The sequence below is a fragment of the Vulpes vulpes genome, chromosome 12, assembly GCF_048418805.1.
Source record: "Vulpes vulpes isolate BD-2025 chromosome 12, VulVul3, whole genome shotgun sequence".
Lineage (NCBI taxonomy): Eukaryota > Metazoa > Chordata > Mammalia > Carnivora > Canidae > Vulpes > Vulpes vulpes.
The window spans coordinates 114,789,280-114,802,736 of NC_132791.1; the positions used below are offsets into that span (position 1 = coordinate 114,789,280).

Below are 13,457 nucleotides of genomic sequence, written 5' to 3' on the forward strand. Positions count from 1 at the left end.
ATTTTCACTTTCCCTGGTTTTTACACACATGTATAGTCTACGATTTGTTTGTTGGTTTTGCTAGATCACTTATTGTCTGTTAGAATTACCATACAATGTGTTTACCTCTGAATATGAGTTTTTATAAGGTCACAAATCACTTTAATGTGAGCTGTATCCAAGCACTATGTGTGAAGACAGGCAGAGTATCCAACAATGAGATAATGATGAGGAACAACCTCTCCTAAAACTTGGTCATGGTAATATTTCTCCATTCTCATTGTTCTTAGTGCCATAGGAGTTTTTTTTTTTTTTTCCACAACTGTCTACTTTGTAAGGGCATATGGAGTATTGGTAACTGCATATCTCATGTAATTACCAAAATCTATTAAAATTCTTTTGTGTTAGACAGTGAACTTCTAGAAAGCAGGTGCAGATCCTATCCTCTTTGTCTCTCTATCCCTTGTCATAGTGCCTGGCACACAAGAGGTACTGAATGACTATTTACTAAGTAAAATTTGAGTTTATTTTATATACAGGAAATTTTAATCATACTCAATTACTTCTTAGAAAAAAGTAAAATCATTGTCCTGAAAACCATGCAAAGTAGAGAAATACTTTCAGGACACTAACCTACTGCCCTGCCTAATTTCTAACTAAAACAATCTGACTCTTCTACCCTAAAAAAACTCCTCTAGTTAAAAATACATTTTTTCTTTATTTCCTGTCTTTTAAGGATTATGCTATTTCACCTGGAAGCTAATAATAGATATCATGCTTCGTATCATTGGTGAAGTAAAAATGTTCTATAAAAGTTTATATAAATACTATCCTTTCCTAAATTTTATTTTCTCTTTCTAACAAAGGACATTTCTTTTCCTTGTTATGACAGTGTGGTATTTGAAACCAACATAAAATGACTGTTTTTTATTCAAAAGATAATTACCAAGGATGGTATTCTGAAAGTGAAAGAAATTAAGCCTTTGTAAAGCTTTGGAGTGGGGAGAAGAAGTCATAAAAAGGTACTTTGAAAAAGAGGAGAAAATACTCTCAGAATTCACTATGATACATTCCTGGAAAAACAAACAAACAAACAAACAAAACAAAACAACAGCGATAGTACCAAAAAGCAAATTACTGAAAATGGAAGGTTAAATACACAGGGCAGCATACTGAACCTTCCATACTACATTCATTCTAGTGAAAGCACACTAGTCTTTCTTCACCTTTGATTTTATTACATGACCAAACTTCTCAAAGTCTCACCTCTCAAGAATTAGCTTCAGGGAAGGGTGTGGAAAAAGACCATGTGCAACCTCATAAAAACAGCTCATTTTTAAACTGCTGCCAGACATACATGTTTTATGAGTAAGACCTCAGATAATCCTTTGATTAAGAAGCTTCTGGATTCTAAATGTACAATGCTGCCAAGCAAGAGGAAGCTTTAACTTCCAAGTGGGCTGATTTCATTCTTTTAGACTATTACCAGCAGCAAGTCTCTTTTCTAAGTTCCATTTTCTTCTACCTTAAAATCTTTCTGAAGAGAAGAAAATTCCAATCAAGATGAGTCAACATTGTATTCTATTAGTTCTCCTTACTAAAATGCTTCACTCCAATATCAATAATCATTCATTCAAAACTCATTTAACGAGAGCCTCTGCTGTGTCAGGCATTGTGGGAGATGCAAAGATGGGTAGAAACACAAATAACTAGATACAAAGCAGGATGTCAGAGGTCAGACAACAGAGAAGGGGGCAAACCTAGGAAAGTCCTGTGTTGGAGGCAGTATTTGAACTGGGCCTTGTAGGATGGGGAGTTATAGGGGGTAAGCCATTCAAGACAATGGGAATGGCATGAGCAAAGAAAGAACCCCCAAGCCATATTTGGAAAGGGAAAATGTGGAGGAGCGGCTGGTGCCTTTAGGTAAATGGTAGTAGAAGTAATAGGAGTGGATTAAGAGAGAATGATAAACCAGAAACAAATTATAACTTAATTAACCATTTGTACTTGCCTCATAAGTGAATGACCAAATCCTTACTTTAATAAAATATATCTAATGGAGAAAGGGAAGGGAATCACTGTGAAATTAAAGTGAAAGAAAGTGGTAGAATCAATGGTGCCTGGCAAACCACTGAGGACAGGGAAAGGCAGTAGTCAGAGACAACTTTAAGAAACCGAGACAAGGGGAATGGCAGAAAGGCAGTGCCATGAAAAGAATGGTGGGAATCATGAGAAAGATGGATTTCTAGCCACAGGGAAAAATGATGAATTTCACACTGGTCATTCTGAATTTGAAAGATGGTTAGGGTGGAAGTATTCGGTAAACAGTTAAAAATATAAGACTGGAAACAGCGGAAGAGATCAAGGACAGAAATGCGGGCCATGCCTCCATCTATAAAAGGGGAAAAGCAGCCAAGTACAGAAAAGACAAAACAATTGCAGAGAGAAAAGAACCAGACTGATGTAATATTACAGGAGCCAAGAAAGGGCATCAGCATTGCCAATCTGTTCACAGGAAGGTGAGAACTGAGAAAAAGTTAACAGATTTCAAGTAGGATCTTTTGATTCACCTTCCAGATAGCATGTGTTCAGAAGTCAGACTTCAAGAGGTTAAGAGGCGAGGGATTTATGAGGACTTAGAAGGTTCATGCTGCAGAATGCTCTCTGCCAGGCTGAAGAAAGCAGAAAGAGCTTGATGACTTTCACCTTTATACATCTGAGAAAGCTGAATTGAAAAAAGGTAAGATTTTTTTAAAAAATATATTCTGAAGGAATATATTCCAGGAAACCAGGAATGTGCAAGTATTAGCAGTTTGCTTCTGCCATGGACTGCTATTTACGCCCCCTTCCAAATTTACACACTGAACCTTAACCCCTAATATTAACGTAATGGTATTTGGAGGCAGGGCTTTGGGGAGGTAATTAGAATTAGATGAGGTCATAAGAGTGGGGCCTCCCCCTTGGGACACCCAGGTGGCTCAGTGGTTGAGCATCTACCTTTGGCTCAGGGCATAATCCTGGAGTCCTGGGATGGAGTCCCACATTGGGCTCCCTGTAGGGGGCCTGCTTCTCCCTCTGCCTGTGTCTCTGCCTCTCTCTCTCTGTGTCCAAGAATAAATATCTAAAATGTTTTTTAAAAAATTGAAAAAAAATAATGGGGCCCTCATGATGCGGTTACTGTCCTTTTATAAGAAGAGACACCAAAAAGACTTCTCTCTCTACATGTACTTGCACCAAAGAAGGACGATGTGAGCACAAAGCAAAAAGGTAGCCATCTGCAAGCCAGGAAAGAGCTCTCACCAGAACCTGGCACCCTGATCTCATCTTTCTACCCTCTAAAAGTGAGAGAAAATACATTCTGTTATTTAAGCCAAGTCTCTGGTATTTTGTTATAAGAGCCCCAGCAGATTAAAACAGTTTCAAAAAGACATAGCTTTTTTGTACATAATACTATCAGCTAGAATCTCTTCATGAATCTAAGACAGAAGGCAGGAAAAGGCTGCAGTCAAACTCCAAATTCCCTCGCTAACTCTCTCCTATTCCACAAAAGTCCACAAAATTTCTCCATTATGATTTTCATGAAAAAAATAGAAAATTAAGTATAATTAAAATTGTAGATCAGAAACAAGATCTGCAGGTGATCAACAGATTCCAAAAGGTATAGAGGGAAAAATAAGGAGAAATGGAATAAATACTGATCTACTGCACTGGGCAGAAACTTAACAGAAGAACAACACAAAACAGACACTTGGTTTTCTTTTAAAATGAGCAAAGCAAATGTATCTCATAAAACAGCTCTAAAAACAGCTAGGAAGATTCAAAATAAATCATTTGTAAGTGAAGAACTAGCATTTATCTAAATATTGAGCTAGTGAATTTGACCCCAAGATGATGTAAAATCTCAAGTCAGAAACAGGCTTGTTAAGAGATCCTACACTTTAAAGCAATGTCAGCACTATGACTCTATTCAATCATAATCCATTATTTCTAAGCTTTTTTTTTTTACTCCCTAGATATTGTTTTTCTTCTCTGTTAACTAGTCTGAGGAAATCTATTCACACAGGTGATAAAATATTTGTAATGTCAAAGAGATTTCAGTGTGCATGCTAACTCTGTTCTGATCAAGTCATCCCTTTTATAAGTGCTTTTTAAGGACTCATGAGCTTCCAAAAAAGGTATTTCGAGGGTTTACAAGAAACAAACATACGAAGAAACCACACCTTATTTCCCCATTTACCACTTAAAATGTTTCTATTACTAACGAGCGAATGGCATGTCTGAACTAGTGTTAATATTCCTATCACCGAAATATTAACATCCAAATCAAACAGCAAGCTTTTGCATACATACCTATCATCCTATCATCCAAAGCAAACATCCTGGCATCCAAAGCAAACAGCAAGCTTTTGCATACATACCACATATCTAGGAAAATGGTGGGGGAGTTGAAATATAACATTGCAAAGGCTACTGGAAAAGAAGGGAGCCATAAAGATAGTGTTCACATTCCTAAGGAGAGAATAAACCATAGGAAGCTCTTTATATAGAACAGAAAGACAGAGTCTTGAGAAATCCAGAAGCTATTTCTTACTTACGAGGAGCCAAGTACTTTGGAAGGAAGAAAACACAAACTTGCCATGCCATACAGCATGGTACACATTTCATCTTGAGCTACTGTAAAAGGTTTGACTACAACAGAAAAAGGCACTGGCCACAAAAACCAAAGCAGAGAACTATATTTATTTAACACAGAAGCATTCGCCGGTTTAAAACCAAACACCAAGGTCTCATAATATTAAAAAAATATGTGATACTATGGGCTCAAGTGTCAGGAGATATAAATTATAAAATGTCTTCAAGTAGGGGGAGAGGTGCTTTCATGTATTTTTTTCCTTTCATGTATGTCAGGCTAGTAAATAGCTACATCTGGGGAAACCTCCATTTGGTAGAATTTTGGCTCTTTTAGAGAAGACCTGATTTTCCTTTGAGGCCAAATTTGGAATCTTTTTAAAATGAAATAACTTATTAGTCTCTCAGAGATGATTTTAGAAGTCATGGTTCCAAGCAGTGCTTCTCCTATTCGCTTTTCTCAAAGCACTAATTGGATGCCAAAACAAGGGAAGAGGGCAGGTGAAACTGTGCAAAGGAAAGAGAAAAACATGTATGAACGTCACGAACATGGTTTATATTATCTTTGGGAGACAGAACACAGTCTAGAAATATTAGTGTTTCAATCATCTGTTGCCAAAGTTAACTGTTCAGATTAAACCTGCTCTTTGTGAAAATTATTCTGAAGAGGTATCATTTTAACATCTTCCCATTCAGAATAAGCTTCAGGGAAACTTCTGAAAGGCAAAAACAAACTCTGGAAGCCATAGAAATAAAATACTTAAGATATTTCTGCTATTGTATATAAATCATATACAAACAGCATTTCCAGGCGGTAAGGCCAATAAAGAGAAACAAAGAAAAAAATCCAATAAAAATTCCAATGAAACGCTAACACCTCTAAGTCACACCAGTGTTACACTTAGAGGGAAAGACTGGTCGCCATAAAATCCTACATGATCCAAACTTGGCAAATGGGACACGGAAAGAAGATGACAAGAATTCAAAGCCCACCTATGTTATGTGAAGGAACCCAACTCAAACATATGAGACATCATCACTTTCCCATCATAGGCAAGATGAAAGAGAAGATGGGTCATGTGGCCTACTCTTACTCTACGATGTTAGTTTCTAGCAACCTTCAGTTCCCCAGCTGCAGCCACAGTAAAACCCCAGGCTCCCTTTCCCTGCCATGCCATGCAGAGCAGACACAAGGAAGGCTGCAGTTATTAAAAAAACAAAAAACAAAAAACAAAACAAAAAACAGCATGAAGCAAGCTCCAAAGGTGCAAGGCTGAATTGGCTACATTAGCTTACCATATATCTCGGATCTACTCTCCTCTGAACTAGACTTTGTCTTCTTGGAGGAGCTATCTGCACAGGAGCGGGAGAAAAGGAGAGAGATATAGAAAATATGGAGACCAATGTAAGGGGAAAAAAAATTCATGGGGGGGAAAAAGAATGAATCATGATCAAGTTAAATCGTGCAAACACAAAGTATGAACATCACAGGTGATAGCACTTAGAACAGTCACGAACAGCACAAGTAATGACATACTTTAAAGATTTATCGAAGAAAAGACAGTGCAATAAAAATATGTTCAAACAAAACAACACGTGAATAGTCTACAAAATATATCGTCTGACAATCATTGAGGTGACATTAAAAGTTGTCATAACCTCATTTTGAAGCACTGCACACTGCTTCACCAAATCTGTCTATGGACATGGGCACATCACAGCAGAGTAATACAGAGGAGGCCAATCTAACAAGACTCTAATAATTATACGAACACAGGGCAGAAACCCATTAGCAAGACTATAACTAATCATATAAATAAAAGCCTCTGAACCCCATGATGTCAAAATTAGGTGTGAGAAATAAAGAATTCTCTTTTAATGGAGATCCGGAAGCTATACCCTACCAACAAAGCCTAAAATTAATGATTGGGATTTCATTTTTACCCACGACCCAAGATGCAGGTAAATTATTAGCTATTCACTTCTTAGTCTTCCCTTCCTGGATAATATTTATAATAGTTTTTCAAAAGAACAATTTATACTAAAAATATGAAACATCTGATTAGATACAAAAAAAATACTCTATTAAAAAAAGCATTTCTTAACAAAAATATGTAAAAAGATACATTTCATTTGTGTATCCAAGACCTCAGCATTTACTTCCTTTTGTTATAGGAACATACAACTGAGTAACACTGTATGTGTACAAAGAACACACAACAGCTTCAAGTAGCAGAAGCAAAATTATCATTTTTTTATAAATTAAATACTGAATGATTTCACAAAGGAGAAAGCAAAAACACATATTTTACAACAGGAATTCAATCTATTTGTGTAAAATTAAGATATAAATAGTCAGAAGTCTACTAGCATGAAAACTTCAGGAAAGATCAACATTACTTAAAAGAGTCTCTAAGCTCAGAATATTTTTGACTGAAGAAAAAGGGATCTCTATTCATTTGCTGACTCTAAAATTAGATGACCGTGAATCTCTGATGTGGATTTTATATAATACTCCAATTTACCATGATCACACTTGAATTTTTAAATGACTATAGAAATCTGTAGTAGTTATAGCTTTGATTTTATGAGATGCTACCGCTCATACTTAATGATTTATTTTAATGCCAAGTCCTTGGTCTGACTAGAATCTCTAATTACGATATTATGACGATTTTTATTATCATAGTTATTTTTTAATAAAAGACGCTCTACAATATTGTTTCCATAGTGGAATTGTTGAATGTTATAAATGCTTGCATTCCTCCTGAATGCAAAGGATTTATATTATATTGCTGAAGAGGAAGGAGAATCACAAGTAGACCAAACAGTAACTCCTGGGTGTTTCAGGTAGTTATACAGCTTCAGCTGAATTATTCTGAACTGCACTATTCTCAATATTCTTTGGAAGAACAAACAGTGTTTTACCTGTGGGATCAAAATCATGTGATGCACTGCGCTCAACTTTCTGCTTCTTATCTGTTGGTGACTCTCGGTTCAAAATACTCCCATGCCTAAATCAAAGCAAAGCAGTCAAATATTTACTGTAAGCAAACCAAGAGAATAAAATCTTAATTTAAAAACTGCAAGTGTGTCTTACAAAGAGAATCCAAGTAATCTTACACATCCTCATAAATCTAACATATTTTTCAAGAAGTTTTAAATTCAGTCTATGCTATGTATAATAAGGAATCTAGTTATTTGGTTATAAAAAATGCTTAAAAATAATAAAACTAGTATTTAGTATTACATCTATTTTATTCCTAGAAAGAACCTAGAAATGGGATTTAGTATTACAACCTATTTTATTCTTAGAAGTAAATTCTTTCAGTAGCTTTCACGGGTTGTTATAACTTCCATTAAACAGGTAAGAAAACAGTGCCTGAAAGTAATTCAACACATTCCCCAACCTGAACCTACATAGACTATGGTCAGGTTCAAAATCACGGTGTTAATGTAGCATGGATGAGAATAGTTTAAAAAAAAAAAAACGTCTTAGGCAAGCCTCACTAGACCTCTAGCTACAGAAATCAGGCAGGCCCAGATGACACCAGAATTATTATTTTCTGTATGGCTTACCCAATTATACTGATCAGATAATGGTTGGGCAGCAAATAAGCCCTCACTATGATACATACACTAATAATTAATTGAAATGCCAAGGTTAGCATTGGTATCCTGGACCATGCAATGCAGTCACTAAAACTGATAAAAGCACTAACATAATTAGGAATGATATACTACCTACATTTTAAATAATATTTATGACACCTAGGATGAGAGAGCAGTGAGAACAAGTACTGAGGAAAAGGCATTTAATTCCAGGATATGAATACATATGGAGATATGGCTCATGCACAGGCATATTTGAACATTTTGGATTTTTTCCTTTACTGTCTTAAAGTAATTAAGACTGATTCAGTTTGCCAGAGTTCATTAACCAAAGGCAGCTGTAGTTACCCAAGTGATAAAACACATCAAAAACTGGCAAGCCATTTACACTCCTCAAGCTACTCACAACTGGAAACAGTCACAATAGATTTTAAAATTAAATCTCTTCATAGGGAGTGACCTTAACTATCAATTTGAACAAACTTTTAAAATGCTTATATTAAAAACATTGAAAATGTTATCAAAACAATGCTGTCTTCCAGAAAAAATATGCAACACCTGTTCTATTTTAAATTTGTAAAACATTTTGATATTTTAAACTACTTAAATCCACATTTTCAAAAGCCACAAAAATCCGCCATAATTTCGAAGGAATGCTTCTAATTAAGATTTAACCTAAGCGTACGAAGGGCAACTGAACAACTTACCTTATAGGTTTTTTGAGGGGAAACCTGAAACAAAGGGGGAAAAAAAAGAAAGATGTAGTTATTTCACTTATAAGATTGTTACTAAATTTAGCCATTCTACTAAACCAGAATAAGACATTTACATCTTATGCTAACTTTCCCAAAGCAAGACTCAACAAACAGGGTAAGTAAGAGTAAGAAGCTGGATGCTATTTTTAAATATCTCCTTAGATAAATCTTAAATTGCAGGTGCATTTACCATGAACTGTCACTGAGTATAGGTTCTCTTTGTAAAAATCTAAATACTAATAGCAACAGTTAAATTTATTGAGAGCTTACTAGATACTAATCACTGTACTAAACTGTTGACACGTGCTATCTAATCATAAAAGAGATCTATAAACCTATATCCATTTTACAGATTTTAAAAAACTAAGGCAAAGAGAAATATCTTACTATTAAAACGTTAAGTTTTCCTAGCAAGGAAAGTTTCTTCCTGTCCATCACTACTCCCCATCCCCCAAGATATCTGGGTGCTAATTACTGCTCTATGGATCTGTGTCTACTTTCCTCAAATTACAATTCTCATTTATTTGTGTTTAGCATTTATAATAGAAATCTAGAGAAAATACCATTGCAGTACTACCAGTTATTAAGACTATGTTCCAGGGGGATCCCTGGGTGGCTCAGTGGTTTAGCGCCTGCCTCGGGCCCACAGCGTGATCCTGGAGTCCTGGGATCAAGCCCCACATCAGGCTCCCTGCATGGAGCCTGCTTCTCCATCTGCCTGTGTCTCTGCCTCTCTCTCTCTGTGTGTCTCTCATGAATAAATAAACAAAATCTTTTTTTTTTTTTTTTTAAAAGACTATGTTCCAAAAGTAGAAAACAAAGGGTACATCTTTTCTTTCTTCGGTTCTATAAGCTATTAAGAACTACTGTATTTCCTCTTGGTTGCCTTTTTTGAAAGAAATATTACTGGAGGCTCCAGTAAGAAGAATTTGATGTTACACATAAATACTAAGTCTACAAGTGTTTTCAAATTTCCTTGAGAAGAATTTGATGTTACACATAAACACTAAGTCTACAAGTGTTTTCAAATTTCCTCCTATTCCCCTTTTCAGGTCTGTCATTTCAGAAATTACCTCAACCCATGGCATTTTATGTGAATATTATTTAGCCTGGGTAATAAAAATGGGGTTTATTAAGAGTATCAACAAAACTGTTTTAAAGTTATTAGTAAACACAGTAAGAAACAAACATAAAACAATGATACTTGAATGCTATTTTATTTGGCCTGGAGACAGTTTAGTTAAAAAATAATCTCTAAAGTTAAAGTTTAATTACAATCTCCTTTAACTCCTATATAAGCCAAAAGTGATCCAAAGAAAAAGACAAAGAATCTGAAAACTTCTATAATGAGTGCATGTTAACTCCCAACAAAGTTAGGGATAATAAGGAAAAGAGATTCTGGGATAAGAGTACACTGCTCTAGAGAATATACTGATGACAAAAGATCATCAAATTGTCAGAAATAGGAAGTCCATCCTTACTTGTTAGGGGAGTGGGGAGGTGGGAATATGTTTTTTAATTTAGAAATGAATATAGAAGTTGGCAGAAAAGAATTCCCAACTGAGTTTCTACAAAGGATAATACCTGCAGTTAGCAACCTTAGCCACTCTTCCTGATAGCCATTATAAAAACTCCTACCCCAAAACAATGCTGCTTGCGTCAGGGACTGCAACATCCAGGGAGATTCTGGTAAAGAATCCCGGAAGTTCCCAGACTAGTGATTGTAAACCAGCTTCCTGAGCAGCTTTCTCTTATGAGGGAATGGAAAAGGAGGGGAAAGAGGACGATAAAAATGGAATGAAAAGATGAAGAACAAGGACTCCTGTGCAATAAAATTTGTTTATCAAAATCTACTTACTATATTCTTAAAGAACAGATGAAGAACTTCTCTCAAACAAAAAATTTTTAAATCAATACTTTTTTCTACAATCATTAAATGCCACAATTAGCCCAACACTAGGCTGACGAAAGAATTCTGGTGCACAAAATCCTCTATTTTCAAGTCCCTGTCCATTCTGTACCCAATTATAAAACTGTGACAACCTCCTCTGGTGAGATATTTACGGGAAAGAGCTGTAGTTGAATGCTGAATTATGTTAGATGTGCTTAATTAAACTGTATGTGGCTTTTGCAAATATATCGATGGCTTGGACATCTAGCCAACATTGAACATGTTTGTGCATACTTACATATGTGTGTATGTATGTTTCCAGATGTAAGACGAAGTCCAAGTACCAATATGAAGAACCACGATTTAAAAAGCAAAGTGTTGTCAGAAATTTGAGCCACTGGAGTAAGATAACTAGATGCTCTTACTTTTGATTACCTATGATACTAAACATACTTGAATGCCACAAATCCTAAACAAGAGCCTAAAGGGTCACAATTACATTTATTCACTTGATTCAGGGTGCCTTCTTCTTTATAAGTTCTGGGCTGTAATATTAACCCCATATGTAGTAATATATAGAAGCTCCCCCAAAGTTTTAATTTTCATATTCCTCCCAATATGTTATTACAGTGTAAAGGGAGTTGTGATTTTGTAATTAAAGAACTCTAACTCAATAAATAATATTTCCTTTAGTAAAACTTCCAGTTTTAGCCAGGCTTAACCATACATATACACATATTTAACTCTATAATATATATACATGTATATGATTTTCCAATCAGGTTATCCCTTTAAGACTGTTAAAACAGAAATTCTTTTACATTAAAAAAATTGCAAACGGCTGTCAAAGTTTGTGTTATCATATGTTTGCTTATAATATATAGCCTATTAGAAGTCATTTTTTCCTGTTATAGATGATTTTTTTTGTGAGAAAAGAGACAGCCCTTGACATTACTCCTGTGAGAAGTGTCCTGAAAGAAAACGAGAGATAACACTCAAATCTTAATCTACCCTCCTCTCCTTCAAGGTATTAGATGGTTTTTGGGGGGTTTAGTTATGATGAAGAATTTGGGATTCGGGATGGTTCTTCATATGGGATGATTGAAACATAGAGAGTTCAGTTCAGGATATTTTACCTATACTGGATAGCAGGCAAGTTTCCATTAGCAAACAATGTTAGCTACTAAATTTAGAATTCTCAAAAATTCCATTGTAAGATACATCCTGATTTTAGCAATGTTAAACGGCAGGGTGAAAAGCCCGTGCACTTTGGAATCAATGAAATATGCCACTGGCTTATTGGAATTCATGCCAGTCCAGAGAGTTTCTAGACAAAGAACTCTGCAAAACGGACCACAGATTAAGTCTAAGGCTCCATCCTCATAAAATGATAACAAACGTCAATGCAAAAAATATAGCATTCCCATACTGTTATAGTCAACAAAAACTGCATGTGATCTCAAGGCCTCAGGGATAGGAGTTCCTCAGGAAAAGCCCCAAAATAACAAGGTTCATAGTCTAGTTTTGCAATTTAAAAGGTGTCCTTACATTTGTACATGTTGCTTAACCTAACAATCATCTGTAAAATAGTGATACTATTTCCTACCTTACAAATTTGAGAATTAGAAAATGCAAAGCATTAAATCAGAAACACTGCCTAGCACATACATAACCACTTAATTATTATTAGCTGTTAGAACAAAAATAAAATCTGAATTTTAGAGACAACTTCAAATTAAGTAGAAAAGAAAAATAAACTTAAAGACTAACAATGTTCACATAGGTTTTTAGCTCAGTAAAATCCACAGAAATGCATAATTCAAAGCCAATGATGAAACTATAGGTTTAACTTGCCAAGTCATATAAAATTAACGTCAATACTCAAGTTAACAAACTTCCCAGATGCTGCAGGGTAAGAGAAAAGATCAGGTTACAACCCAAACTTTTAATTTTCCTAGCAAGTAGGGTCAGTGATTTTTTTTTTTAAGCCTGTGAAACTGTTGACCATACCTGCCACTTAGCAAGAAAGTCCATTATTTCCGTATCTCCTTTAGAGTATCAAGAATGATTAAGGCATTCCATGTCCTGGATATAAGTCAAATTTTTTATTTATCTATTTCCTCAAAATAATTTAAACAGCCTAAAGCACAACACTAAAGTTTGAAATTACTCCAATGTGAATATGAACTAGCTAGCTCCAGTATTATATCATTTTTCACAAAATAACAAACAAAATAGCTAAAAGGGCATTTGTCTGCAATACATAAGTACCCTTAAGTATAGGGATTTAGAACATACTGCTGACTTCAGCTAACTGTTAATTCAATCTTTCTATCTCTGGACAGTAAGATTCATAGAACCAAAAGTAGTAATGACCACTACCACTCCTCTCCCCCCAAAAACACCAGTCATAAATCCTTTAACCACCTACAATTTATAACTGGTCTAGCTTAGAGTCACTAAAAGAACTAAAAACTATGGAAATAGGAAAAAAAAAACAAAAAAGCCTGAAATTTATCGTCCATTGTACCTTCTCATTAGGATTTAAATCTAAAGCATAAAAAGTTCTTAGCAGAGCTGGCAATAAACAT

The 13,457-nt window shown here is 35.2% G+C and overlaps 1 protein-coding gene across 19 annotated transcripts in view; it reads right to left on the minus strand.

Annotated features, from left to right (window-relative positions):
- ARHGEF12 (Rho guanine nucleotide exchange factor 12) overlaps window positions 1-13,457 on the minus strand; it is a 152,089-nt gene that overhangs the window by 70,318 nt on the left and 68,314 nt on the right. For 10 of the 19 annotated variants that reach the window (XM_072729528.1, XM_072729527.1, XM_072729531.1 and 7 more), the window contains exons 2-3: window positions 8,928-8,951; window positions 7,537-7,622 (exon numbers count right to left, since the gene is read on the minus strand). Coding sequence is in view for 11 of the 19 variants with exons in the window: in XM_072729525.1 (XP_072585626.1) it covers window positions 7,537-7,622; window positions 8,928-8,951 (110 nt within the window). In the remaining 8 variants the exon portion in view is untranslated. Of the gene's footprint in view, window positions 1-5,904; window positions 5,962-7,536; window positions 7,623-8,927; window positions 8,952-13,457 lie in introns of all 19 variants that reach the window. The other 9 variants (XM_072729524.1, XM_025999050.2, XM_025999048.2 and 6 more) reach the window with 1 other exon arrangement.